Raw genomic sequence first — 26,583 nt, 5'->3', positions numbered from 1 at the left:
CTAGGACTGGCACCCCCTAAAAATCCCAACCTTGGGTGCCTGTTAATGTGGTCTTATGTGGAAATAGACTGTTGTTCTGATTAAGTGAAGATGGGGTGCTGGGTTGGCTCTAATCTAATCTGACTTGGGGCCTGATGAGAAAGAGAAATGTGGCCACGGAGACAGACAGACAGACACAGGGAGGAAATGGCCTTGCAGTCATGGCAGCAGAGACTGCGGTGGTGTATGTAACTGTGAGCTGAGCGGGGTGGGGAGGGGGATGGGACCATCAGAAGTGGGGAGAGGTGAAGAAGGGTTCTCCCCTCCCTGCTCCTAGACTCTGGAGAGCTCAAGACCCCGCCGCCTCCTTCCTGCCCCACTCCCAGTCTCCAGAACTGTAAGGGAATTCCATGTGCTGACCCCTGAGCCACAGGCGCTGTGGCACGTGGCCATGGGCAGTGATGAATCCGTGGGTCATGGGTGGGGTGAAGGTGGAACCCTTCTGCTCACCATCTGTGTGATCTCCTCCAATGTGATCTGGTTGTCCCCTGGCTCCTCCTGTGTCAGAGTCCTGCAGAAAAGGAGGCAGGTGAACCCTGGCCCAACCTCAGACACCCCTCCCTCCCAGCCCAGGCACACAGAGCATGGTGGTCTCGCCACCCCAGGGCGCTGGGGGCTCACGCCTGTCATCCTAGCTACTCAGGAGGCTGAGATCTAAGGATTGTGGTTTGAAGCCAGCCTGGGCAGGAACATCGGTGAGACTCTTAGGTCCAATGAACCAGCAGAAAGCTGGAAATGGAACTGTGGCTCAAGGGGTAGAATGCCAGCCTTAAGTGAAAAAGCTAAGGGACAGCACCCAAGCCCTGAATTCGAACTCTGGGACAGACAGACAGACAGACAGACAGACACACACACACACACACACACACACACACACACACACACACACACACACACACACACACACACACACACACACACCTCAGAGCTCCTCTCCTCTCCCTTCTTCACTGATCTGTTCTTTATGCTTCTCCTGACCCTAGGATAGCTGGGTGGTGTGGGGGTATGGAGGGCAGAGCCGTGTCTGATTTGCCCATGGGTCTGGCTGCGTAGGTAGCAGGCCATCCAGCATGCGTGCGGCTACTCCAGGCTTGGGGAGCAGCATGGCTGGAGACTGCTGGAGGCTGAGCCTTGGTTCCAGCAGAGGAACACAGAGAAGTGGAGATGGCCAAGGGTGGCCAGAGGTGGGACTGGAAGCAGGTGCTTCACCATGTGTGCAGGGGTGGGGGAGAAGGGGATGTGGTGAGAAGCCACGGTGGACCCTTTGACGATCAGGCCTCCTGCTGCTGTGAGGGGACTTAGAGCCATGCACTCTGTGCTGTGGGGGTTGAAGAGCAGGCCCAGGCCTGGGGTGTGGCAGGGGAGCCATGGTGGGAGGGGTGGGTAGAGGGTGGCCCTGGCTGCAGGGACACATATACATGGTGACAGCCTGGGCACAGGTGCACCTGAGGCCTAGAGCAGACCGGCTTTCCTCCAGCCCCACTCTCTTTTCTCTTCTTTTCTTTTTCTTTTAGTTGGTCGTGGATCTTGAACTCTGGGCCTGGATGCTGTCCCTGAGCTCTTCAGCTCAAGGCTAGTGCTCTACCATATGAGCCACAGTGCCACATCAGTTTTCTGGTGGTTAATTGGATGGAAGAGGCTCACAGATGTTCCTGCCCAGGTTGGCTTTGAACTGTGATCCTCAGATCTCAGCCTCCTGAGTAGCTAGGATTATAGACAGGAGCCACTGGTATCTGGCTTAATTTTTGTTAATAGAGTATTGTAGCTATATCTTTTTTTTTTTTTTTTTTTTTTTTTGGTGGATCGTGGGGCTTGAACTCTGGGCCTGCTGTCCCTCAGCTCTTCAGCTCAAGGATAGAGCTCTACCACTTGAGCCATAGAGCCACTTCTGGTTTTCTGGTGGTTTATTGGAGATAAGAGTCTCACGGACTTTCCTTTGCTGGGCTGGCTTTGAACTGTGATCCTCAGATCTCAGCCTGAGTAGCTAGGATTACAGGCGTGAGCTGCTGGTGCCAGGCTTGTTTCTTGAAGTGCCTGTCTTGGGGCTAGACCTCAGGGCCTGGGCACTGTCCCTGAGCATTTCTGCTTAAGGCTGACGCTCTACCACTTGATCCACACCTCCATTTCTGGGCTTTTTGGAAGTTCATTGGAGATAGGAGTTTCATGGGCTTTCCTGCCTGGGCTGGCATGGAACTGCGATCCTCAGATCTCAGCCTCCTGAGTGGCTGGGATTACAGGCGTGAGCCACTGGCACCTGGCTGCACCAGAACTTTCTACAGTGAGAAACGGGGTGGCTGGTGTACACTAGCCACAGGAGACTCGATTGTAATTTTATTCAGTTCTCGTTCACTGAGGTACTCAGACCAGCAGTGAGGCTTAGGCCTTAAGGAAATCAAAGTCTGGTGGGGGATGGACAGATGGACTGGCCACTCGTGTCCTTGTGTCATTTTTCCCCTGACACATCTTCCTGAGCAACCCCTCCTCCTGTCTCTGTCCCGGGCCCTGCGGGCCTCATGGAGCTGGGATCTGCACCCTCCTTACCTGATGATGTTGGCCGCTGCCTTCCGCTCCTGGGTCAGGAGTTCGGGATCATGCATGACCTCTTCCAGGAAGCCGATCACCTTATACTTGAGCTCCTCATTGGTTTCAAAGTCCTGTGGAAGAGGGGATGGGGCTCAGGCTAGTATGTCCGAGCCATCTGACAATGCTCTGGGCCTGGCAGCAGGAGGGGGCTACTGCTTGTGTTTCTATGCCAGTGTGGCTGTCCTGTTTCCTCACCGAGTCAGGGCAAGGTAGACCTTTTTTTTTTTTTTGATGCCAGTCCTGGAGCTTGAGCTCAGGGCCTGCATGCTGTCCACGAGATTTTTTTTTTTTTCTGAAGGCTGGTGCTCTACCAATAAAGACACAGCTCCACTTTGGCTGTCTGATGGTTCATTAGAGCTAAGAGTCTCACGGACTTTCCTGCCCAGGCTGGCTTCAAACTGCGATCCTCAGATCTCAGCCTCCTGAGTAGCTGAGATTACAGAGGTCACCACCAGTGCCCGGCTTACTTTGAGACTTTGAGGTATGAGACCCTTGGGGCACAACTAAGGGCCATTTCTCAGCTGCTGTGCCCCAGGCCGCCAGAGGTGGGGTGACCCCAGGTGGGGTGACTGTCCTTGACTCTCTCATGGGGCAGGGTGCGGTGCTGCCCCTGGGCTTCTTCTGTTGACCCCCTTTGCTGTTCACAGCAAGCTCCAGGTGGCCAGTTACCCTGTGGGGCCCCTGAAGCCCACCCGGCGGGGCTGGGTGTGAGCTGGGGTCTCACCCACCTGCGAGTGCTTGGAGACCCAGTGGCGCAGCACATTGAGCACGCGGTTCGTGGCTGCCCGGCGGATCACGAACTCCTTGTCCCCATTGCGCTGGTCAGGGGGAAAGCCTGCTGGGAGATGAGGGCAGGTGGGGGTGGGTGGGGGGACTCCTGTCTAGGTTCATTCAGCTCCCAGACCCAATGAATCAGGAGGCCCTCTGCCCCCCAACTCTAGCTCTTTTTTGGTGGTTAATTGGAAGTCTCAGATTGTCCTTCCTGGGCTGGCCTTGAACCATGATCCTCAGACCACAGCCTCCTGAGTAGCCGGGATACAGGTGTGAGCCACTGGTGCCCAAATCCCCAGTGTGGTAAATACCCAATGCAGGGCCATCATGGGCCCCGGGGGTTCCCCCGCACCAGTGCCCTGGGGTCCGTGCCTGGAGGCTCTGTGAGCAGGGACGCGCGTACCTGTGCTGGCCAGCGACACCCGGCGGTACTTCTCCTTGTTCGGGGTGCCCTCGTTGGCTCCCGCGGTGGCTATGGCGAAAGCAGAGGCAGCGGAGAGGGCGCTGCGGTTGCTGTCCAGCTCCCGACACGAGGTCATCACCACGCCATTGTTGTAGGAAAAGAGGGGGAACTCTGCAGAGAGAAGGGCACCAGCCTTCAGTCATTCCCCGGCCCATCCCTCGGGCAGCCACAAAGCCGGGCCCGCATGAGCACTGGGGGCTCACGCCTGCCATCCTCTCTACTCAGGAGGCTGAGATCTGAGAATGGTGGTTTGAAGCCCGCCCGGGAAGGAACATCTGTGAGACTCTTAGCTCTAATGAACCACCAAAAAAAAGCCAGAAGTGGAGCTGTGGTTCAAGTGGTAGAGCGCTAGCCTTGAGCAAAACAAGCTCAGGGACAGCACCTAGGCCCTGAGTTCAAGCTCCATGACCGCATTCAATAAACAATAACAACAAACAGCTAAGGGACAGCAAGAGGCCCTGAGTTCAAGGCCCAGGACTGGCAAAAACAAAAGCAGGACGTGTGCAGCCTTCACCACACGAGAGTGCTTGGCAGTGCAGTGGCTGGGAAGGGTGCTGCTATGCCAGCCTCTTGGTCTCTCTGTGGCTCTAGGTCCTGTGTTCCCGGGCGGCATCCTGAGCTTCTTCTGTCTCATCAGCACGCACAGAGTCTGTGAGCACATTGCCACTCACGATCCATCCACCTGCATGGAAATTCTTCCCTACTCCTCACAGGCTGTGTGACCTTGGGCTAGCCACTTAACCTCTCCAAGTCTCCTTAGTCCCTGGAGAATAGGGGGAATGCAATTTCCAATGGTGGATGTAACGTTGAAAGGAGCTGGCATCCGCGAAAGTAGTATGTATTCGATGAAAAGCTGTATAGATGTCTTGTTATATTATTAATAGCAATAACAGTGACAATAATAAAAATGTTGACAATATTAGAGGTGACCCCAGCAACTTTTTTTTTTAAATTTTGCTATTCCTGGGGCTTGAACTCAGGATCTGCACACTGTCCCTAGCTTCTGTTGCTCAAGGCTAGCGCCCTACCCACTTTAATAACAACTCCACTTCTGGCTTTTTTTGTAATTTATTGGAGACAAAGATTCATGAACTTTCCTGACCGAGCTTGCTTTGAGCTGGGATACTCAGATCTCAGCTTCTTGAATAGCTAGAGTCACGGGCGTGAGCCATTGGTGCCCAGCCTGTACTCTGATCATTCTGAGTCACAGCTCCACTTCTGGTTTTTCCGGTGGTTAACTGGAGGTAAGAATCTTATGGACATTTCTGCTTGGGCTGGCCTCAAACTTCCATTCTGAGATCTCAGCCTCCCGAGTTGCTGGGATTACAGGTGGGAGCTATGGGTGCCAGGTGAACAGGCTATTTTCTGGCTTGAGGGCACCCAATAGTTTCTCTCTAGAAACAGGTTACCACTACTTCCTGGATAGCTGGGGGTCTGGGGCTTGGGCTGACCCCAGTATGTGGGCCTGGGGCCCAGGGAAAGAAGCATGAGGCCAGTAGGGCTGTCCTGGGATTCAGGGTCCTCTGAGCTCTCCCACCTTTGGGGTCTCAGAGCCCTTCTGATGGCAGGTGGTATACTATGGGCACCAGGGACCAGGCTAGTTTTGTGTGAGTGTGTGTGTGTGTGTGTGTGTGTGTGTGTGTGTCAGTCATGGGCTTGAACTATGGGCCTGGGTACTGTCCTCAGCTCTTCAGCTCAAGGCAAGCACTCTTACCACTTGAGCCACAGCGCCACTTCCAGATTTCTGGTGGTTTATTGGTGATAAGAGTTTCACGGCTGGCTTTGAGTTGTGATCCTCCTATCTGAGCCTCCTGAGTAGCTAGGATTACAGGTGTGAGCCACCAGGGCCCGGCCTCAGGCTGGCCTTTTTTTTTTTTCCCAGTGGTGGGGCTTGAACTCAGAACCTGGGCACTGTCCCTGAGCTTTTTCACTCAAGGCTAATGCTCTACTACTTGAGCCACAGCTCCACTTCTAGCTTTTTTGGTAGTTCACTAGAGTCTCACAGACTTTCCTGCCTGGGCTGGCTTCAAACCACTATCCTCAATTCTCAGACTCCTGAGTAACTAGGATGACAGGTGTGAGCCACTGGTACCCAGCTAGGCTGGTTTTGAGCCCCTAGGACTAAGTCTGAGATGTGGGGTTGACAGTGTCACCACTTCCCAGAGCATTTTTCTTTTTTGCATGGTGAGGACTGAACCTGAGCCCTTGCACATGGGAAACAAGCGATCTACTTCTGAGCTACATGCTCAGCCCCTGGGCTCTCTATGAACCAGTTAAGAAAAAGGCTGTAGCTGGGCATCAGAGAATGTCTGCAGCCAGAGAAAACCCTGGATTACCACCTGCATTCTATCAAGATTCTGAAAAGCCAGGCACTAGTGGCTCATGCCTGCCATCCTAGCTACCACAAGACTGATCTGAGGATCAGTGGTTGGAAGCCAGCCCAGGCAGGGAAGTTTGTGAGACTCTTATCTCCAATGGACCAGCAAAAAGCCAGAAGTGGAGCTGTGACCCAAGTGGTAGAGCACCAGTCTTGAGTGAAAAAACCAAGAGGCAGCACCCAAGCCCTGGATTCAAGCCCCAGTACCAGCACACGCACCACACACACACACACACACACACACACACACACACACACACACACACACATCCCACACATCCCAGGAAACACAACTGCTCCAGTTTTCCCAGGAGGAAGACATGGGTGCTGTACCCTGCCAGTGAATCAGAGGCTGAGCCGTACTCCAGTCAATGGTGGGTGGCTTAAGTCCAGAAGAAAAACAGAATCCACCTAGCCTACATTCCAGCACCCACAGCCTCTGGGTTGTGAAACGGTGGAATAGTCCCTGCTGTGGAAGTCACTCATAAAATGCACAGAGCCGGGCGCTGGTGGCTCACACCTGTAACCCAGGCTGCTCAGGAGGGTAAGATCTGAGGATCACAGTTCGAAGCTAGCTCAGACTGGCCCAGTTAACCAGCAAAAAGCCAGAAGCAGATGTGTGGCTTTCCTTGAGTGGAAAAGCCAAGGGAGAGTCCAAGGCCCTGAGTTCAAGTCCTAGAAATCAGTACAAGACAAAACACCCTAAACCACACGCAGCCGCCAAGGCCAACCTGACCCCCTCTCCCCCCGGGAATCCTAACCCGCACCTGAAGAGTTTTTGCTTTTGATGGATTTGGGTGTTGTGGGAGACTTAGTCGGCGATGTCTCGGTGTCACCTTCATCGCTCTGGTTCTGGTCTCCGTCTGACTCTTCTCTCACAGAGACTTCGGAGTCTGGGAGGAAAGAGAGGGATTTCCATTCTTAATTATTCTTGGATCTGAACATTCCTGCCTATAATTCCTCACGGCAAGGTGCAGCAGTCAGTGCCATCCTGAATGAAGGATGCTGTATGGCTGGGTTTGCCACAGGCCTTACCAGAACCTTTCACATCACCCAGCACCTGGTGACTCTCCAACAGGGCGTTTGCGGTATCTGGACTTCTCTGGATTTTCCTTTTTCTCTCTCTCTTCTTTCTGCCCTCCCTCCTTTCCTTTCTTCCTTTGTGTTGGTACTAGGACTTGAACTCAGAGCCTTGAGCTCTCCCCCAACATTTTTTCCACTCAAGATTGGCACTCTATCACTTGAGCCACACCTCCACTTCTGTCTTTTTTCTGGTTAATTGGAGATAAGAGTCTCACAGAGGGCTGGGAAGGTGGCTTAGTGGTAGAGTGTTTGCCTAGCATGCATGAAGCCCTGGGTTTGATTCCTCTGTACCATACACACAGAAAAAGCTTGAAGTAGTGCTGTGGCTTAAGTGGTAGAGTGCCAGCCTTGAGCAAAAGCAGCTCAGGGACAGGGACTCAGGTCCTGGTTCAAGCCCAGGACTGGCAAAAAAAGAAAAGTCTCAGACTTATCTGCGTAGGCTGACTTGAAACCTTGATCATCAGAACTCAGCCTCCTAAGTAGCTGGGATTACAGGCATGAGCTGATGGCACCTGGCTTTCTGAACCTTGATGGAATGCAGGTTGTAATTTGGAGTCTCCCCTGGCTCCAGAGAGCCTGCAGTTTTCGCTAGGTCCCGTGATGCCCCTTTGGCATGAACAGACAGGAAACAGTGCCCAGGAACCAGCAAGGCCTTGCTCTCATTCTGTCTCTTTTTCTTCCTCTTTCCCTGTGTGTGTGTGCGTTTGTGCATACATGTGTGTGTGTATGTGTATGTGGTGAAAGGAACTTGAACCTTGCACATTCTAGACTAATGCTCTATCATTAAACTAAGGGAGGATGGCTAGGGTAAGAAGAGTAAGTAGAAAACCTAACAATGTAATAATAATAGTAGTAGTAATAATACAATAATAATAGTTAAGTAGTAGAACATAGTTATAATAATAACAATGCATTGGGTTGAAGAGTTGTGACAGAACCAAAAATAAAGGCTGAAAGATCACTGTAACAGTAAAGAATAAAATCAAGGTTCAAGAATAAACAGAGCTAGCTAGGCGCCAGTGGCTCACGTCTGTCATCTTAGCTACTCAGGAGGCTGAGATCTGAGGATCCTGGTTCAAAGCCAGCTCGGGCATGAAAGACCATGAGACTCCTATCCAATAAACCACCAGAAAACCAGAAATCGTGCTGTAGCTCAAGTGGTAGAGTGCCCGCCTTGAATTGAAGAGCTGAGGGACAGCGCCCAGGCCCAGAGTTCAAGCCCCACAACCAAAAAAAAAAAAAAGAATAAACAGCTAGGGCTGGGAAGGTGGCTCAGTGGTAGAGTGCTTGCCTTGCATTCATGAGGCCCTGGGTTCGATTCCTCAGCACCACATAAGCAGAAAAAGCCAGAAGTGGCCTTGTAGCTCAAGTGGAGTGCTAGCCTTGAGCTGAGGAGCTGAGGGACAGCACCCAGGCCCAGGTTCAGGCCCCTCAACCGACAAAAAAGAAAAGAAAGGAAAAGAAAAGAAAAGAAAAGGAAAGAAAAGAAAAGAATAAACAGAGCTAAGCTGGGTGCTGGTGGTTCATGCTTTTAATCCCAGCTACTAAGGTTAAGTTCTGAGGATCGAGGTTTGAAGTCAGCCTAGGCAGGAAAGTTTGTGAGACTCATCTCCAGTGAACCAGCAAAAAGTCAGCAGTGGCGCTGTGGCTCATTGAACATGGTAGAGCGCTAGCCTTGAGTGAAGACGCACAGGGACATTGGCCCAGGCCCTGAGTTCAAGCCCCACAACTGATTAAAAAAAAAAAAAAGCCGGGTGCCTGTGGCTCTTGCCTGTCATCCTAGCTACTCAGGAGGCTGAGATCTGAGGACTGAGGCTCAAAGCCAGGCCGGGCAGGAAAGTCCGTGAGACTCTTATCTCCAATAAACCACCAAAAAACTGTAAGTGGCGTTGTGGCTCAAGTAGTAGAGCACTCGCCCAGAGTTCAAGCCCATGACCTATGACAACAACAACAGAAAGAGCCTCACAGACTTTCCTGCCTGGGCTGGGTTTGAACTTTGATCCTCAGCTCTCAGCCTCTGGAGCTGCTAGGATGACAGCTGATATTTAGCTGAAGTAGGCCGCTCAGCTCCAGGTGGGGTTACTCTGCCATCCCTACCTGGTTGCCCCCCTCCTCATCCCCGCCCCCCAGCCCTCCCCTTCGGTCTGTAAGACCCAAGAACCAGCCAGAGGCCCCCAAGGCTGAGCCCCAGCCTGGCGGGCCCTGTGTGCACGCACTCTGCTTGCAGAAGGGCAAGGGCTCCTCCGGCTTCTCCGGGGCTGCGTCGCCCTCGTCTGGGATCTTGTTGGCGAAGCTGCTGGCCACGTAGAGCTTGCTGGTGTCCAGCGTGGCCTTGCTGAAGGGCGACATGGCGGAGTACATGCTGGTGTAGCCGTTGGAGCTGCAGCTGAGGGCGGCCAGGTCCAGCGCCTTGCCGCCCGTGATGATGGGGATGTTGAGGGACAGTTTTCGCCGGCGGCGGCTGGGTGACGATGTGCTGATGGCCAGGGGCGGGGGTGAGGAGAACTTGCGGGTGGCGCGGGGCGACTTGGGGGGCTCGCCGTACAGCAGCTTGTTGTTCTGGCCGCTGGCAAACAGCAGCTCCAGAGACCTGGAGGGAGGCGAGCACACCGTGGTCAGTGTGAAGTCTGGGTGTCTCTGAGCCGCTTCCTGACTGGGCCAAGGCTGGGGGGGGGCAGGGACAGCAGGGGTCCCCTCATTCCTCTGATCTCAGAAATGGTGGGGGACGCTGATGATCAGAGCAGGAGCCATGTGCTCCAGGAGCTGGGGGGGGGGCAAGGTTTTCTATGTACAGTCCTTTTCTTTTCTTTTTATGCCAGTACTGAGACTTGAACTCAGGACCTGAGAGTTTTCCCTGGGCTTTTTTTTTGGCTCAAGGTTGGTGCTCTACCACTTGAGACACAGCTCCATTCCTGGCTTTTTGGGTGGTTCATTTGAAGTAAAGTCTCACAGCTTTTTCTGCCCCAGTTGGCTTTGAGTGGTGATCCCCAGATCTCAGGCTCCTGCGTAGCTGGGATTACAGGTGTGCACTTCTGTGCTTGGCCTACATGCAGTATCTTGCTCTGGGTGGTCTGGGTGGAGGTGTGGCTTTTGTGCCTGGGGAGGGGCTATCTGATGCTCTATTTCCTGCATCCCTCTGGCCGGATCTGCAAAATGTCCCTCCATCTTACACGGGGGGGGGGGGGCGGGGGGGGCTAAGTTCATCTTTGTACACACTCTCCGTCCTTAGAATTGTCCTGAGGGGCAGTGCAGGCTCAGAGACAGGAAGTGACTCATCCAACGCCTCTGACTCCCAACCCAGCATTCTGTCCTTACCATGTCACTTGAGGGGCCTGACATGTAAATCTGGGGTGGGGGTGGGGGTGGGAGGTGAGCAAGGGAGCCCGGCAGCCCCGAGACCAGGGCCCTGCAGAAAGCGTCTCAGGCCAGGTGTGGGTGGCTCACACCTGCCATCCTAGCTATGTGACAGGCTGAGATGGGGGAACTGAGTCAAAGCCAGCTCCAGGCAGGAAAGTCTGTGAGACTCTCATCTCCAACGAACAACCCAAATGCAGGAAGTGAATTGTGACTCAAGTGGTAGTGCACCAGCTTTGAATATAAAAGCCAAGTGAGCGTGTGGGGCCCAGGGTTCAGGTCCCAATACTGGCACACAAAAAAGGACTTTGGCCTCTCTGAGCACCAGCTGGTCTATGGCAGCCCTGAGCCACAACCGTGCAGACTTCAGGAAAGCGGACTGGAAGGTCAGGGTGGCCTGCCCGCCCTTTGCCGGGCCCAATGCGCCCCAAAGGGCTTCCTTCTCTTCAGGCAAATTGTGTCTAAGCAGTGTGTGCTAGGGCTTGAATTCAGAGCCTTGAGCTCTTGTCTTGAGCTTTTTCTGCTCAAGGCTGGTGCTTTACCACTTGAACCACATCTACACGTCTGGCTTTTTGGTAGTTAATTGGATCTGGGAGTCTCACGGACTTTCATGGCTCTGAACCATGATCCTCAGATCTCAGTCTCCTGAGAAGCTGGGATTACAGGAGTGGGTGACCGGGGCCTGCTGTTTCCCTTTGCTTTTCTCTTTCCCTTCCTTCCACTGAAGGATGGGGCTGGGTTCTCTGCTCCCCAGAGGAGGCTGGATGGAAAGAGGAAAGGGGAGAAGAGCAAGGGTGCTCCCCAGACTCCTCCCTCCAGAGCAGGGGGAGGTGGAGCAGCCTGGCCTGGCCTGCCTGGGCTGGGGGCGGGGAGAGCCCCAAGCTCCATACAGAGTTATTTTATTTTTTGCAATACAGAGTTTGAACTCAGAGTATCATGCTTGCTAGCTAGGTGCTCTAGCACTTGAGCTAAACCTCCATTTCCTGTGTTTCGCTGGTTAATTGGAGATTTCCTGTCCAGGTGGTTTCAAACCTCAATTGTCATTATCTCAGCCACTGGAGAGCTGTGATTACAGGTGTGAGCTGCCAGTGTCTGACTTGCCTCAGTCCTTTTGGAGATAAGGTCTCACATTCTCTTTGGGCTGGCCTGGATTAGACTCCTACCTATCGCCTCCTAAGTAGCTGGTATCACAAACATAAATCACCACGCTCAACTTGTTGGTTGAGATTGGGTCTCACTAAGTTTCTGCCAAGGCTGGTCTTGAACTCGGATCCTCTAGATCTCAGCTTCCTGAGTAGCTAGGATGACAGGTGTGAGCCACCATGGCCAGCCATAATGTATCCTTGACTCTCACAGTGATCATGGGAGACAAATACACGTTGTATGGATATAGTCATAGTCCCCAACCCCCCCTCCCTCCAGCAGGGTCTCTCCCCCGAGCTGATCAGTGCCCACCTGGCAGGGATGGCGCTGATGGGCTTCCTGTAGATGGTGATAAGCTTGTCCAGCACCACCACGGCCGTGGTGAAGACGCGGTACGAGTGCAGGAAGGTGTTGAGGAAGTCGATGCTGAGGAAGCGGAGGTCGGTCAGCCGCTCCAGCAGCCGCTCCACACTGGCGTAGCGAATCTGCAGGACTTTGCACGAGTTCATGGTCTTGCTGAAGCGAATGTCCACGTCGTCGCAATACAACGAGGCGTCCGACCTGAGTGAGGAGGAAGGAGGGAGAGGGGACGCTGATCTGAGGCTTTCTCTCCCAGTGACAGCCAAGGATGGTCTTACAAAGACAGCACAGGAGGTTTTCAAAGGGTGACTTTGCCAGTCATGGGGCTGAGCTCTGGGCCTGGGTGCTGACCCTCAGCTCTTCAGCTCAAGCCTAGCACTCTACCACTTGAGCCACAGCGCCACTTCTGGCTTTTTCTGCTTATGTGGTGCTGAGGAATCGAACCCAGGGCCTCATGTATGCAAAGCAAGCACTCTACCACTGAGCCAGCCTTTGTGAGACTCGTATTGCTACTTAACCACCAGAAAACCAGAAGTGGCACTGTGACTCAAGTGGTGGAGTGCTAGCCTGGAGTGACTAAAGCTCAGAGAGAGTTGCCCAGGCTTTGAGTTCGAGCCCTACCACTGACTAAAAACAAGAAACAGAAAGATCTCCAATGTCTACCAGCTGGTAAACAGACAAATGAAATGTGTTGTATCCCCATTCTCTTCTCCTTGTCCTTCCTTCCTCCCTCCCTTCCCCCTCCCTCCTCTGACTCTCTTCCGCACAGTCATACTATGTAACCCGAGCTGCTTCAGCCTCTTGCAGTGTAGGGATTACAGGCATGCAGCACCATGCCTAGCTTTCTGAGTATGAAACTGCTGCGTTTGGCTGTGAGTGGCCAGCCCTCATGTGGAGTCCTGTGGTGTGGGGAACGCTCAGTGCAGAGTGCACCCCTGCCCTGCGGCTTCCCGCTCCCCAGCTCTTTGAAGGCCGAGGCCACTGGTTCTGCCACGGTTGTTCAATATGCAATTTGAGTCTGTATGCCATGGTGGCTGGTTATAGTCTATGTCTTTTCCATCTCGTCAGACTTTGTGTGTGTTGGGCAGGGGGTTGAACTCAGGGCCTGGGTGCTGCCTCTCAGCTTTTACACTCAAGGAGCTCTATCACTTTAGCCACAGCTCCATGGTTGGCTTTTTGCTGGTTAACTGGAGATATAAAGAGTCTCATGGACCTTCCTGCCTGGGCTGGCACTGCACTGCGATCTTCAGATCTCAGCCTCCTGCATCAGCTAGGATGACGGGCGTGAGCCCTCAGCACCTGATCCTTCCTTTTTAAAAAATTTTTTATTTTTGGCCTGTATTCCTTACACACTAATGACCCCATCCTACATGTTTGGTAACTGCTGAAGAGCTTTTCTATTATGGTGGGATGTCACTGAAGGATATAGAAATAAGTGAATATACGTTTAGCAACTGCGGTTGCCATGGTGACGACAGATTCAGCACCCACAGCTGTCATAGCGACAACAGGTTTGGTACCATGGTTGTCATGGTGACAACAGGTTCCGTATCTGTGGTGCACTGGGAAGAATACAGGGTAAATGGGTTCTCTGCAGTTCTTGCTGCTTCTGGCTCCTTGTTCTACAGGCCTCAGTCTCCTCTCCAGCGGAATGGGATCACAAGCTCTACCTCAAGAGTGGAGGAAACGGGTTTAAAGGGTTAAACACAGTGCTGGGCATAGGCAATGTAGGAAAGGAGCCATAGTTCCAGTGCACCAGCTCCTCCCCCACCCACGGGAGATGGGAGCCAAAAGGAGCTGAGCCAAGAGCCTTGGTTCCTATGCTGCTGAAGAGCTTCCTTCGGGGACGGGGAGTGTAGCTCAGTAGTAAAGCACTTGACTGGAATGCACAAGGATTGGGATTCCTCAAAGCCGGGCACCAGTGGCTCACGCCTGTAATCCTAGCTACTCAGGAGGCTGAGATCTGAGAATCACGGTTCAAAGCCAGCCCGGGCAGGAAAGACCGTGAGACTCCTATCTCCAATAAACCACCAGAAAACAGAAGTGGCGCTGTAGCTCAAGTGGTAGAGTGCTCGCCTTGAGCTGAAGAGCTGAGGGACAGCGCCAAGGCCAAGAGTTCAAGTCCCATGACCAACAACAACAACAAAAAGAATCAGGATTCCTCCTAGAGAAAAAGAACTTTCTTTGGAAACACTCATGGTATTTAAAATGTTAATGAACCAATACCCAATCTGTATCAGTGTCTTCAATGAGCAGCAAGATGAAGATTTCTTTTTTTTTTGGGTCCAGTCATGGGGCCTGAACTCAGCGCCACTTCAGCTTTTTTTTCTTATGTGGTGCTGAGGAATCGAACCCAGGGCCTCAGGCATGCAAGGCAAGCACTCTACCACTGAGCCACCTTCCCAGCCCCGAAGATTTCTTTTTATGGTAAGAAAAATATGAAAAAGAAAAAAGAAAACTTGCTGGGCACCATGGCTCATGCCTGTAATGTGGACTATGCAGGAGGTTGAGATCTGCGGTTTAAAAAACTGGAAGTGTAGCTGTGGCTCAAATGGTAGAACACTAGCCTTGAGATCAAAAGCTCAGGGATAGGTGCCCAGGGTTCAGGCACCACGACCGGACCCAAAAAAAAAAAAAAAAAAAGCTCAGGGATAGTTCCCAGGCCATGAGTTCAAGTCCTGGTATAAAAACAAACAAGCAAACAAAAACTCCATTATCCTGAACAAAGCTTAGAATATTATCGACAACTTGGGAGGAGGGAAGAGGTTAAAGTGAGAGAAAATGGCACCAACACAGAATGGGCAGAGAGGGTCTGCTGCAGATCTCAAATGGGAGAGGTTCTGGAAAAGCAGCAGTGACAGGAAAGCCAGAAAAGCACCTGCAGATAGAGAGGGTCTACAGGGCTGAGTTGTGACAGAGATGACGGCTGCAGGGCTTTGCTGGGCAGTCCCCACGCTAACTGCCCCTGCCCCACACAGCCTGCTTCTGCGCGGCTTGCTTGTCTAGCGGGAGCGAATCCATCCATCACAGACCCCAAGGGACCCTGAGCTGCCTGGCATCCCCTGCTGCAGAGAACACTCTGGCCAACATTTAATTCTAACACCTTCTCTGGAGGCCCCTTCTGTCACCGGAGGGGTAGAGAAAATGGGAAAACGCTTCCCTCCCAACCTCCCTCTTCTTTCTCTTTCTCCTTTTCTCCCTCCCACTATTTTTTTTTTTTTTTTTGTGCTGAGACTGGGGCTTGAACTCAGGGTCTCAAGCTCTCATTTGGCGTCTTCTCTCAAGGCTGGTGCTCTACCATTTGAGCCATACCTCCACTTCTGGCATTTTGTTAGTTACCTGGAGATAAATCAGCATGGATTTATCTGCTCAGGCTGGCTTAGAACTTTGAACCTTGGATCTCAGCCTCTTGAGCAGGTAGGACTACAGGTATGAGCTACTGTACTCTGCTTCTCTTCTTCCAATTTCCCTCTTCTCTATTCCAAACCTCAAAGCACTGTTGGCTGCTGAGCCTTTGATCACCCCAAAATTCTATGAACTTATTCTCAACTTCAATTTCCCTGTGTATAAAATAGGAGATTCGTAACTTGGGTGGAATGCCCGTAGCTCTGTGTGTGTGTGTGTGTGTGTGTGTGTGTGTGTGTGTGTGTGTATGGCATCTCTGGTTATTTCCCGATCCAGCTGCAGAGATTGATGAGATCGATTGATTAGGAGCCAGGCCAGTTACTATGGGGATTCATTTAGTAATGTCTGCCAGGCCTCTGGCTTGGAGATCTCTGCCTTTTCCTTCTTGTGTCTTCTGATGGAAATATCTTCTGATGGTAAATTGGGCTTTCCTGCTCCCCCAGCCATTCTTGGTGAAATTTCTGGGTGGCACCCTGCCTTGCTGGCATTTGTGGGGACCACTGGCTTGGGAAAGGAGCTTACGTAGTATGTGTGCCCCGAGTCCCCAAGCCTGGGGGGACGCTGGTGACATGGCTGCAGAGACAGGGCAGAAGGGCACAGCCACAGCGCACTTGGGACTCGGGGACACAGCACCTCTAGTTACAGTCCCTCCCTCCCCCAATCGGGACGCGCTGATGTCACAGTCTGGTGACAAGACAGCAGAGCTGAAGCTGGGGCTGTGCAGGACAAGTGGAGGCTGACAGGAACACAGCCAGGGAAGCGCGGGCTGCCCGGCTCCCCAGGTTCAGGTCCTGTACCCTTCTCCAGCCAGAGTAGGAAGCCAGGGGGACCCAACACCCCTGTGTCACCCCAGGAAACCCACCGCCTTGCCACCCCCGCCCATCTCGCCAGCCCCGTTTCTCACCACCCAGCGCACAAATCACTTACTTTTGAGAAATTCCAATTGTGCTATTAAAAAAAAAAAAAAAAGAAGTTGGGCGCCAGTGGCTCCCGCCTGTCATCCCAGCTACTCAGGAGGCTGAGATCTGAGGATCGTGGTTTAAAGGCAGCCTGGCTGGGCAGGGCATTCTGGGAAGAGGGACTCAGGCTCAGGGGCAGGAGTGATAAATAGTTCTGTGGGGTTGTGGCTTCGAGGGGACTGGTTTGAAATGTCACCAGATGTTAGCAGACTGACTGTCCCCATTGCCTGGGAACAGCAAGGCTCGCGGACCCAGAACAGATGCTCATACAGACTCTTAGTGAGTGCACTGTGAAGGTGGGAGGGCGGGGAAGGTGGTTGGAGTGTGGGGGGGTGGAAGACACAGCTCGCTCTCCCTGCAGCCCCCCCCATGCTTGTTGATAGAGTGAACATCAAAGACCCAGCACAGAAGCTAGACCACATCTGAGGGTGTGGCTGATGCATTCCCAGGTGCACGGTGCACCTGCCCAGCCACACTGGCCCATCCGCCAGCCTAACTTGTAGTTTTTGCCAAAACTTGCTTCTCCTGGGTTAGATGGTCTCTTGGGAGACCAACACAGGAGCCACCAATGGCTGGCTGGCAGGGTGAAAGACCTCATGAATATTCAGTGTCCCACATGTCCACCCACTCCATGAATATTCAATGAGCCCAATACCTCACAGATACTAATTGTGTCATGAATATTTAGCTTCCCTCTGGTCTTTCTGTCCTTTTTTCTCTTCTGCATACAGCTGCTGTAATGTACGTATCTGTCTACCAGGTCTCGCAAGCTGTTGGTTATTGCACTTCATCTCATCTTTTATTTTTGGTGCTAGTCCTGGGACTTGAACTCAGGGCCTGGGCACTATCTCTGAGCTTTTTCATTCAAAACGGGCTTCCTACCACTGGCACCACAGCTTCACTTCTGGGTTTATGTTGATTAGCTGGAGATAAAGAGTCTAAGGGACTTTCCTGCCTTAGGCTGGTTTTAAACCAGGATTGTCATATCGCAGCCTCCTGAGCAATTAGGATGTGGTTTTTGTTTGAATGCTGAACCAGGATCTGGAAGACAAGAAGGCAAGATGATCTCACCCTGGCAGAGTGAGAATCCTGGCTCAGGAAGGTTTGTTGGTGGGCATGCGCAGAGCTGGGTTGGGAGGAGGGCCGTGACTCCAAGCATACCTCTTCCTGCTGGGGCCAAACCTGCAGCTTTTTTTTTTTTTTGGTTGGTCGTGGGGCCTGAACTCTGGGCCTGCGCGCTGTCCCTCAGCTCTTCAGCTCAAGGCAAGCGCTCTACCACTTGAGCTACAATGCCACTTCTGGTTTTCTGGTGGTTTATTGGAGATAAGAGTCTTATGGACTTTCCTGCCTGGGCTGGCTTTGAACTGCGACCCTCGGATCTCAGCCTCCTGCGTAGCTAGGATTACAGGTGTGAGCCAGCAGCACCGGCCTACAGTATTTTTCTGCGAATACCAGGGCTTCTTGCATGCTAGGCAAGCCCTCTACCACCAAGCCACATTCCCAGCAATTTTTTTAAAATTTCAATAGATATTATTTTATATGATCAGAGACACATAGGCATTGTGCCTTGTTTCTCCCCTAAGAATGTTCTCCTTTGGTTTCACTGTGTGTTAATGCCTAGAATACTATATAATTTATCATGTCCTATTGTGTTTAGATCTAGCTTCTGCAAATGAGAGAAAACATGCACCTTTTGTGTCTCTGAACTTGACTTACCAAACTTAACGTGATTTGTTCTAGGTCCATCCATTTCCCTGCAAACAGTACTCTTTCTAATGGCTGTGTAAAATTTCATTGTGTTTAGGTACCACTTTTTTTTTTAACTGGTCCTGGGGCTTAAACTCAGGGCCTGGGCACTGTCCCTGAGTTCTTTTGCGCAAGGCTAGCACTCTATCACTTTGAGCCACAGCTCCATTTCTGGTTTTCTGGTGGTTAATTGGAGATGAGAGTCTCATGGACTTTAAAGCCTGGGGTGGCTTCAAACAGCAGTCCTCCGATCTCAGCCTCCTCAGTAGCTAGGATTACAGGTGTGAGCCACCAACTCAGGCTCCTATTACTGTCAGAAAATAATCCACAGGTACGAAATAAACTGTAACGAAGATAATTAATTAATCCAAACACACATGAACTCAAAACAAGCATGTTAGAAAGTAAACATCTCAACCCGCCCAAGTGAGACCCAGTGTCCTCTGAGCTCCAGGCACTGGTCATCTGCCGGTAACACTTAGGCGCCACACGCAGCGAGCTCAGGACAGGAGAAGGACTTACTTGATCATCTGTGGGACGGTGACCTTGGAGTTTTCTTCAAATGCATTCATCATGAGCCCATTGCATCGGATGTTGTCCACACACTGGAAAGGAGAGGGGCCAGGGTCGCAGCTCTGGGTCCGTTCTGGGACCCAGGCCCACGTTCTGGGACCCAGGCTTAGGCTTCAATGGTGTCATCCGGTGGACCAGGGCAAAGTCAACTCGGGGTGCCCTTGGGGCTCTGGCCAGGTGCCGAGTCCCCCCTGAGTGGCCAACCTGATCTTCCCGAGTCTCAGCTTCCCACTCGGGAGAGTGAGCAGAACAGTGGGGTACCCGTGGCTTGCGCCTGTAATCCTAGCTACTCAGGAGGCTGAGATCTGAGGATTATAGTTTGAAGCCAGCTTGGGCAGAAAAGTCTGAGATGTGTATCTCCAATTACCCATCAAAGAGCTGGAAGTAGAGGTGTGCCCCTAGTGGTAGAGCACTAGCTTCAAGCGAAAAATCTCAGTGCAATCCTTAGTAGACAGACAGACAGACACACACAGACACAGACACACACACCCAGAGCCTGATCCGTCCCTGCTTTTCCAGGCCTTGGGATGAGGCAGGCAGGCTGGAAGGCAAGCAGGAGGGCAGGCGGGCGGGCAGGGAAGCCTGTTAAATGGGGTGCAAAGCTGAGGAAGGAGCTGGCAAGCAAGGGGGTTTTGGGGCAGTGGACCAGTGCTCCAAGTTCCATGGGGACAGGGAGGAGGAGCCGTTCCATCCCCAGCCCCGTTCCTCCCAAGTCTTCTTCTGCCATCAGCTCTATGACCCCTTCCCAGCCAGCACCTTGCTCCTCACACTTCCAGTACCCACAAGCCCTTGCGGTCTCCTGACCAGGGATGACCCCTTCCCAGACAGCACCCTGCTCCTTGTACTTCTGGTGCCCAGAAGCCCTTGCAGTCTGCTGACCTCTTGACCATTCCAGGGAAGGCTGCCCTTCCAGGAGCCGCTCTCCAATGTGGGTAGCCGGCATCCCCCCCCCCGTCCCCAAACATGTCAGACACTGTTCTTGACCCTGGAGAGCTGCATGGCTCTCTCTCCGAGCTTTCTGTCTCATCTAACAGACATGGCAGGTGGTGTGCTAAGACTTTTCTGTGTATTCCAATATCCTGGGGCTTGTACTGAGATTTTTTTTGGTCACGGAGATTGAACCTGGGTGCTGTCCCTGGACACTTTTGCTCAAGGCCAGCACTCTACCACTTTGAGCCACAGCACCATTTCTGGTTTTCTGGTGTTTCATTGGGGATAGAGTCTAACGCACTTTCCTGCCTAGTCTGGTTTTGAACTGTGATCCTCAGCCTCCCGAGTAGCTAGGATCATAAGTGTGAGCCTCCAGTGCTTGGTTTCTCAGACTGTACGCTGAAGCTGGCCCACAGGACTTTGCAGTTAGATGGTTGAGCTGGGCCTGGGTTGGTATTGTGGGCCTGGAAGTCTCTTCTAGCAGAGTGGCATACCTAGTCATCTTTCTGTCACCTCCCTCACCCTCAGGTACTGGAAGAAATAGTGACACTGCTCACCTGGCTGATGTCACTTGTCCATGCTGCCTTCTCTTGTCTGGAAGAAGCCACCAGGATGACGGTGAAGGGCGGGGATTCCTTTGGCTCCACCCCGATCTTAAAATCCAAGTGCTCAATGTCCTGGCCGGATCCTTTGGCTTCCAGTGGCAAAGCACGAAGTTAGCGGAGTGAGTGTGGGAGCTTAGGGGATTGGAAGACTTTATTTTCCTTTGTACTGGTCCTGGGGCCTGAACTCAGGGTCAGGGGGCTCTCCCTAAGTGTTTTCACTCAAGGCTAGTGCTTTACCACTTGAGCAGCAGATCTGGACCTTTTGTTGGTTCACTGGGGATAAGTCTCATGGACTTTCCTGCCCAGGCTGGCTTTAAACCACAATCTTCAGATCTCAGCCTCCCGAGTAGCTGGGATGACAGTTGTGAGCCACCACCCAGTGGAACTGAGATTTTGAGGTAGGACTTAGCTGACATCTTCCAGCACAGGGCACACTCTAGGCCTGCACCCAAGGTGGTGCCCAGACTGGCAAAGAACTTCCATGTCTTAAACTTTTATGGGCTGGGCTGGAACACGCCAATGCAAAAGTAAATCGTAGGGATTTTTATTACTCCTTGAATTGAAAAATCAAAGACAGGGTCTCCAGTGTGCTAGCTCTAAACCCTCGTAAAGCTGTTTATTGGAAAAAACAAGGCCTGAGTTTAAAGGTTCTTTTAACAAGTCTGCATTCAACAAGGGTGCACTTGAGTGTGTGGACTGTCGACTCCAGCTCTGGGTTGTTTCTCAACTCACTGCTGTGTGACCCACAAATGGAGAGACTGAGAGCTGGAGCCGATAGCTCTCTCCTGTCATCCTAGCTACTTAGGAAGCTGAGATCTGAGGATCAAGATTCAAAGCCAGCTCCCAGAGGAAAAGTCCTTGAGACTCTTATCTCCAATGAACCACCAAAAAGCTGAAGTGGAGCTGTGACTCAAGTGGTAGGATGCCAGCCTTGAGTATAAGAGCTAAGAGATAGTTTCCAGGCCCTGAGTTCAAGCCCCAGTACCAACACACACACACACACACACACACACACACACACACACACACACACACACACATACACACACGTGCACACACTTGAGCGCACACACACAGGCGCAGCCAATGCTGAGCTGACTTCCCCAGGGAATGTGTGAGTGTGTGAGTGTGTGTGTGTGAATGTGTGGGTGTGCAGGTGTTCCACACTGACCTTCCTCGTCTGTGCTCTCTGCGTCTTCCAGCAAGGTGCAGTCAATGAGGGATATGACTCCATTCTGAAAAAGAGCAGCCCATCACTGGATGGGGGTTGGGAGGTCTTTCCCAGGCAAATATGTGTCCGTGTATGTACACCTGCACGCGTGGCGTGAACGTGCCAGTCTCAAGGCTGGAACTCAGGGCCTGAGTGCTATCCCTAATGGGTTATTTTTTCTTTCTCAAGGCTAGTGCTCTCCCATTTGAGCCACAGCTCCACTTCTGGCTCTTTACTGGTGAATCGGAGATAAAAGAGTCTCAGGCTTTTCTGCCCTGAAGGAGGATCCTCCGATCTCTAGCCTCAGCTTGGATGACAGGCATGAGCCGCCAGTGTCCAGCTCATAGTCTGTGCGGTTAAAGCAGGGTGTGTGTGTGTGTGTGTGTGTGTGTGTGTGTGTGTCCACCGCCCCCCAGGGTGGAGCCTGCAGTGACCCTCCCTTCCCCTCCCCCCCTACCTTGGTCAGGTGGAGCTTCTCCCCTCCCCGCTACCTTGGTCAGGTGCAGCTTCCCTCCGGAGCCTCTGGTGCAGATGATGAGATGTTTGGAGAAGAGGAAGCACTGTCGCTCGCCCTCCTTCTTGAGTGACAGGGACCCCAGGCGCCCCCTGGTGATCTTGCCCTTTTCCGACATGGGCACCTGGATGAGGGACCCTGCGGGAGAGGAGACCCGAGGCTCACTCCCACGATGATGCTGGGGCTCTGGCCTGGCCTGAAGATGGAGGTGAAGGGAGCAGCAGAGGGCTAGACTAACCCAGCTCCTGCCATCCTCCTCAGGGCAGAAGGTGGAGCTGGGCCTTTCCTCCCAGCCAGGGGTCAAGCCCTTGAAAGCAAATGGACCCTGAGGATCTGCCCCCTCCCCCCCCCCCCCCGCCGTTGTGTGAGAATGAAGGCTAGGCTGGGGTCTGGGGTGGCAGAGGCTGGACAGCACGGAGGGACCAGCAAGATACATGTATATCTGCTGCCCTCTGTAGTCAGAGGAGATAGCATCTGTCAGTCACAGACCTGGCTGCATGCAGAGCCCATCTTCTGCCTGCCTCCGTAGCAGACATCACCACTGAATTACACACCTGGCTGTGGAGCTAAGACTTGGCCGGTGTCCTCGGGAAGGGGCACGGGGAAGCCACACTGGGGAAAGCGGGTCGCTAGCATGGAGCCCATCTACTGTCTCACTCTGGACAATCCTTGCATGGAAAGCATCTTGTCCTGTAATTCTAGCTACTCCAGAGGCCGAGGAGGCACGTGAGACTCTCTTCTCTAATCTGCAAAAATCCCTACATGGAGCTGTGGCTCAAATGGTAGAGTATCAGCCTTGGAGGAAAGAGCTCAATGAGAGTGCCCAGACCCCGAGTTCAAGCATCAGTGCATGTATGCATAGACACATATACACACACAAGAATCTGGTGCATGGGCTGGGAAGGTGGCTCAGTGGTAGAGCGCTTGCCTTGCATGCCTGAGGCCCTGGGTTTGATTCCTCAGCACCACATAAGCAAAAAGAAAAAAGCCGGAAGTGGCACTGTGGCTCAAGTGGTAGAGTACTAGCCTTGAGCTGAAGATCTGAGGGACAGTGCCCAGGCCCAGAGTTTAGGCCCTACGACCAGACCCCCCACCCCCCCCAAAAAATATCTGGTGCAGTTTACAGAAGCCAGAAGATGGGCAAGGCTGGCTCTTGGCTGGAGTATCTCCAGGGATCTGAAGAAGGCTGGGGGTCATCTATGAATACTGGGCACCAGCTTCTAGGACCCTGACCCTGCACAGGCCTTGGTCAGTTTTCACTTTGGGTAGTGGGAGGGGCGCATTTTGAGAAAGAAGTCACATCTGAGACAGGCGGGGGGAGGGGTGGAGTCCCACTTCACCTCTCAGATCCCTGACCCCAAGGTGAGCTAGGCCTGGAGGCAAGGAGAACCAAGAGACTCTGACCTTCCCAAGCCCCAGAGAAGGTTGAGTAATGGGCAGAGGAAGGAGTCAGACCCTCTCCTCAGCCTGTGTCCTCATCTCTCAGGGCCTGCTTCTTTCCCCAAGGGGCCATGGCTGTGTTTACAAGAGGTCCATGGAGGCTATGAGGTTTGGGCCATGAAGCATGATGTTTCCCTCCGAAAAGAACAGTGAAAATCAACCTGACCCAAACCTCTGTGTAAAGACAGATCCTGACAGTATAAGAGCCACGGTGCCCACCTCCAGCCCGGGCAAAGGCTGCAGTTACAGGAAGCTGCGGGGCCCGCCGTCAGCCCCGGGGAAATCCTGCAGCCCCGGCAAATCTGCAGCAGGTCTGGCACACACCGGCCAAGCTGCTCCGGGCGTGGCAGGCTGTGTGGGGCGCGGGCACGCTCCACGCACCTTGTCTCACGAAGGTCTGACTGGTGTCCAGGAGGATCTCACAGCCCTCGATGATCATGCGCTCGATAGCCAGGTTCTTCCGGATGTTCTCGGTCTCACTGACCTCATCGTGCATGATCCTGCAGGACAGGAAGCAGAGCCGTGGGCCCCACCCAGAATTCTCAGGTGGGCGCGCACCTGCTAAGTGCTTACTCTGTGCTAGCCAATTCCCATGTGCCACCTGATTTTTTCTTCCTTAAGCCCAGAAAAAAGGGAACAGAAGGTGGCTGCTGAGAAGCAGGCCTATCAGATTTCCAATTCTGAACCCCGTGGAACAGACAGCAGGTCCAGCTCTAGCTTCTGGAGGAAGGTGGGAGTCTTTATTACTTTGCCTTTCCCTCATTCTTCGACTGACCTTATTCCTGCCCATAGAATAAGGTTCATTTTCCTGCCTCAGGGCCTTTGCACTCCCCCTCCCCATCTCAATCTTTATATGGATTATCTGTCCAGTGTTGTGTGGGCCTTGGCGATCTCAGGGGACGACTGCTCTCAGCCAACTTGTGGGAAGGGATCCAAATAATGCAATTTGACATAGTGGCATTAAACTGCACATCAAAAATAGCATGGTTTGGGGGACAGGGTTTTGGCTGCCCAATTTGTCTTTGGAGGGTTTCCAGGGTCCTAGGAAAGCAGTGAGCAACTTGGGGGTGAGGGGAGGAGGAGGAGTTCTGTACAAATGCCAAGTCTACTCCAAGAAATGCACAAAGTTTTTTGCTTACTGATGGCTGCAATGGGGCCATGAATGCTACCAAGAGGCCCGGTGAACTTAAAAAAGTTCTCCCTGACATTTTCTGGTTTAAATGAGAGGGGGCGTGGCTTGAGCAGGAACTGTGATGAATTTGACCAGAGTGGCAGTGAACAAATGACACAAGGCTCCTCTGATCCTTAGTTTCCCCCCTCAGTGGGATACTGGGTGCTGGGATAAAGAGCGGTGGCCCTTCGGGTCATGGCTGTGACCAGTTATCTGGTTCTGCTAGAAGAGGGGCATCTGAATTGGGTTTCTTCTTTCTTTCTTTTTTTCGTGCTGGTCCTGGGGCTTGAACTCAGAGCCTGGGCACTGTCTCTCAGCTTTTTGCTCAAGGCAAGTTCTCTAACAACTGCTCTCTTCCCATAGCTCCTCTTCCCACTTTTTGGCAATTAATTAGAGGTAAGAGTCTCATCAACTTTCCTGCCCAGGCTGGTTTTGAACCTTGATCCTCAGATCTCAGCCTCCTGAGTAGCTGGGATTACAGGCGTGAGCTGCCATGTCCAGCATCCAGCAGTAGTGGTGAGACTTTAAATGCCATCTCCTGACCCTCAACTCCAGACACGGGTTCTCAGAGAACCAGGATCTGGGTAGAGCACACGGCAGTCCTGGCAGTGCCCTGTCTCAGGAGAGGGGCTGAGTGTCATGGATGCCTGGGACAGAGCCCCACCCTTGGGACATGGCGGGACTGTGCCCTCCGTCACCCCCGTATCTCTGGGGTACCTACAGCCCTCTGGCCCCGCGAAGGTGCACTGCGGACAGGGCTCACCTGGACAGCTCCTCCAATTTCGACTTGGCATAGTCAAGGCTGTTTCGTTCCACGTGTTCATGGGGCGTGTGGGCCAGAAGTTCGTGGAGAGTGAGAATGTACCTGGGGATCTGTGGGTGGCAGGGGACAGGGAGGGACAGACAGGGACAGAGGGATGGGAGCAGAGGAGAGACAGAGAAGCCTATGAAGGCATGAACTCAGGCCCCAGAGGAGGGCAGGCTATGGTTTGGTGTGGAGCATTCGGATCTGGAGGGAAAAGAGATCCCTGATGGGGTCTACAGGAATTCCTTTACGTACCCCAGAGGCCACGCCCAGGAACACAAACCACGCCCACCAGAGTCCCAGAAGCTCAAGCCACGCCCCCAGGCCCATCCAGTGGTCACCTGGAACATGGGGTAGGTGAGGAAGGTCTCCAGTGTCCTCTCCTCGCAGTCGGGCTTGGCCTCGTACTGCTTCAGCAGCTTGTCAAAGTCGCGGTTCTGCTTGCAGTGCGCCAGGATCTGCAAGCTGTACTGGTGGTTACGCACGAACTCCTGATAGATGTTCAGCATGGGCAGCAGGATGTCGAACAGATCCGCTGCGAGGAGGGGTGAGATGAAGTGAGATGGCCCCAGGCCTCAGCCCAGCAGCTGCCCGGGTCTGAGCTCCACCCCTGGCCCTGGTGAGGAACCATTGGCCCTCCCTCCCTTCCCTTTCCTTGTTTGTCTCAATACTGGGGCTTGAACTCAGGGCCTGTCCCTTTTACACTCAAGGCTGGTGCTCTACCACTTGAGCCACACCTCCACTTCCAGTTTTTTTTTCTGGTTCATTGGCGATAAGAGTCTTTCGGATTTTCCTAAGGCTGGTTTCGAACCATGATCCTCAGCTCTCAGCTTCCTGAGCCACCGGTGCCTGGCTGGGGATACTTATTTTTGGAAGGACTCTAAGAGCCTATAACAGAAGCTGGCTGCGTGGAGGATGTTCAACATTCTGGAAGACCAGAGCGTCATGAGAAAACATTTCAGCTATAATTTAAAAAAAAAAGATCAAAACAACGCACGGCAAGATTCAAACTGTATCATTTGGAATGTTTGCAATTACAGGAATGGGATAAA

The 26,583-nt window shown here is 52.8% G+C and overlaps 1 protein-coding gene across 2 annotated transcripts in view; it reads right to left on the bottom strand.

Annotated features, from left to right (window-relative positions):
* The window catches only part of Rasgrf1 (Ras protein specific guanine nucleotide releasing factor 1), an 86,876-nt gene that overhangs the window by 19,166 nt on the left and 41,127 nt on the right, over positions 1 to 26,583 (bottom strand). Inside the window, exons 7-20 of one of the 2 annotated variants that reach the window (XM_070042775.1) lie at positions 25,873 to 26,066; positions 25,490 to 25,599; positions 23,937 to 24,055; positions 22,093 to 22,253; positions 21,563 to 21,626; positions 20,344 to 20,480; positions 18,806 to 18,888; positions 12,126 to 12,374; positions 9,533 to 9,906; positions 7,001 to 7,126; positions 3,797 to 3,967; positions 3,351 to 3,460; positions 2,581 to 2,693; positions 490 to 550 (exon numbers count right to left, since the gene is read on the bottom strand). In XM_070042775.1, coding sequence (XP_069898876.1) covers positions 490 to 550; positions 2,581 to 2,693; positions 3,351 to 3,460; positions 3,797 to 3,967; positions 7,001 to 7,126; positions 9,533 to 9,906; positions 12,126 to 12,374; positions 18,806 to 18,888; positions 20,344 to 20,480; positions 21,563 to 21,626; positions 22,093 to 22,253; positions 23,937 to 24,055; positions 25,490 to 25,599; positions 25,873 to 26,066 — 2,072 coding nt within the window. The remainder of the gene's footprint in view (positions 1 to 489; positions 551 to 2,580; positions 2,694 to 3,350; positions 3,461 to 3,796; positions 3,968 to 7,000; positions 7,127 to 9,532; positions 9,907 to 12,125; positions 12,375 to 18,805; positions 18,889 to 20,343; positions 20,481 to 21,562; positions 21,627 to 22,092; positions 22,254 to 23,936; positions 24,056 to 25,489; positions 25,600 to 25,872; positions 26,067 to 26,583) is intronic. The other variant, XM_070042777.1, reaches the window with a different exon arrangement.

This window comes from Dipodomys merriami, unplaced genomic scaffold, assembly GCF_024711535.1.
Source record: "Dipodomys merriami isolate MVZ:Mamm:240054 unplaced genomic scaffold, mDipMer1.0.p SCAF_33, whole genome shotgun sequence".
Classification (NCBI taxonomy): domain Eukaryota; kingdom Metazoa; phylum Chordata; class Mammalia; order Rodentia; family Heteromyidae; genus Dipodomys; species Dipodomys merriami.
The sequence above is the reverse complement of the archived record's forward strand: the minus strand, read 5'-3'. Positions and strand labels throughout refer to the sequence as shown.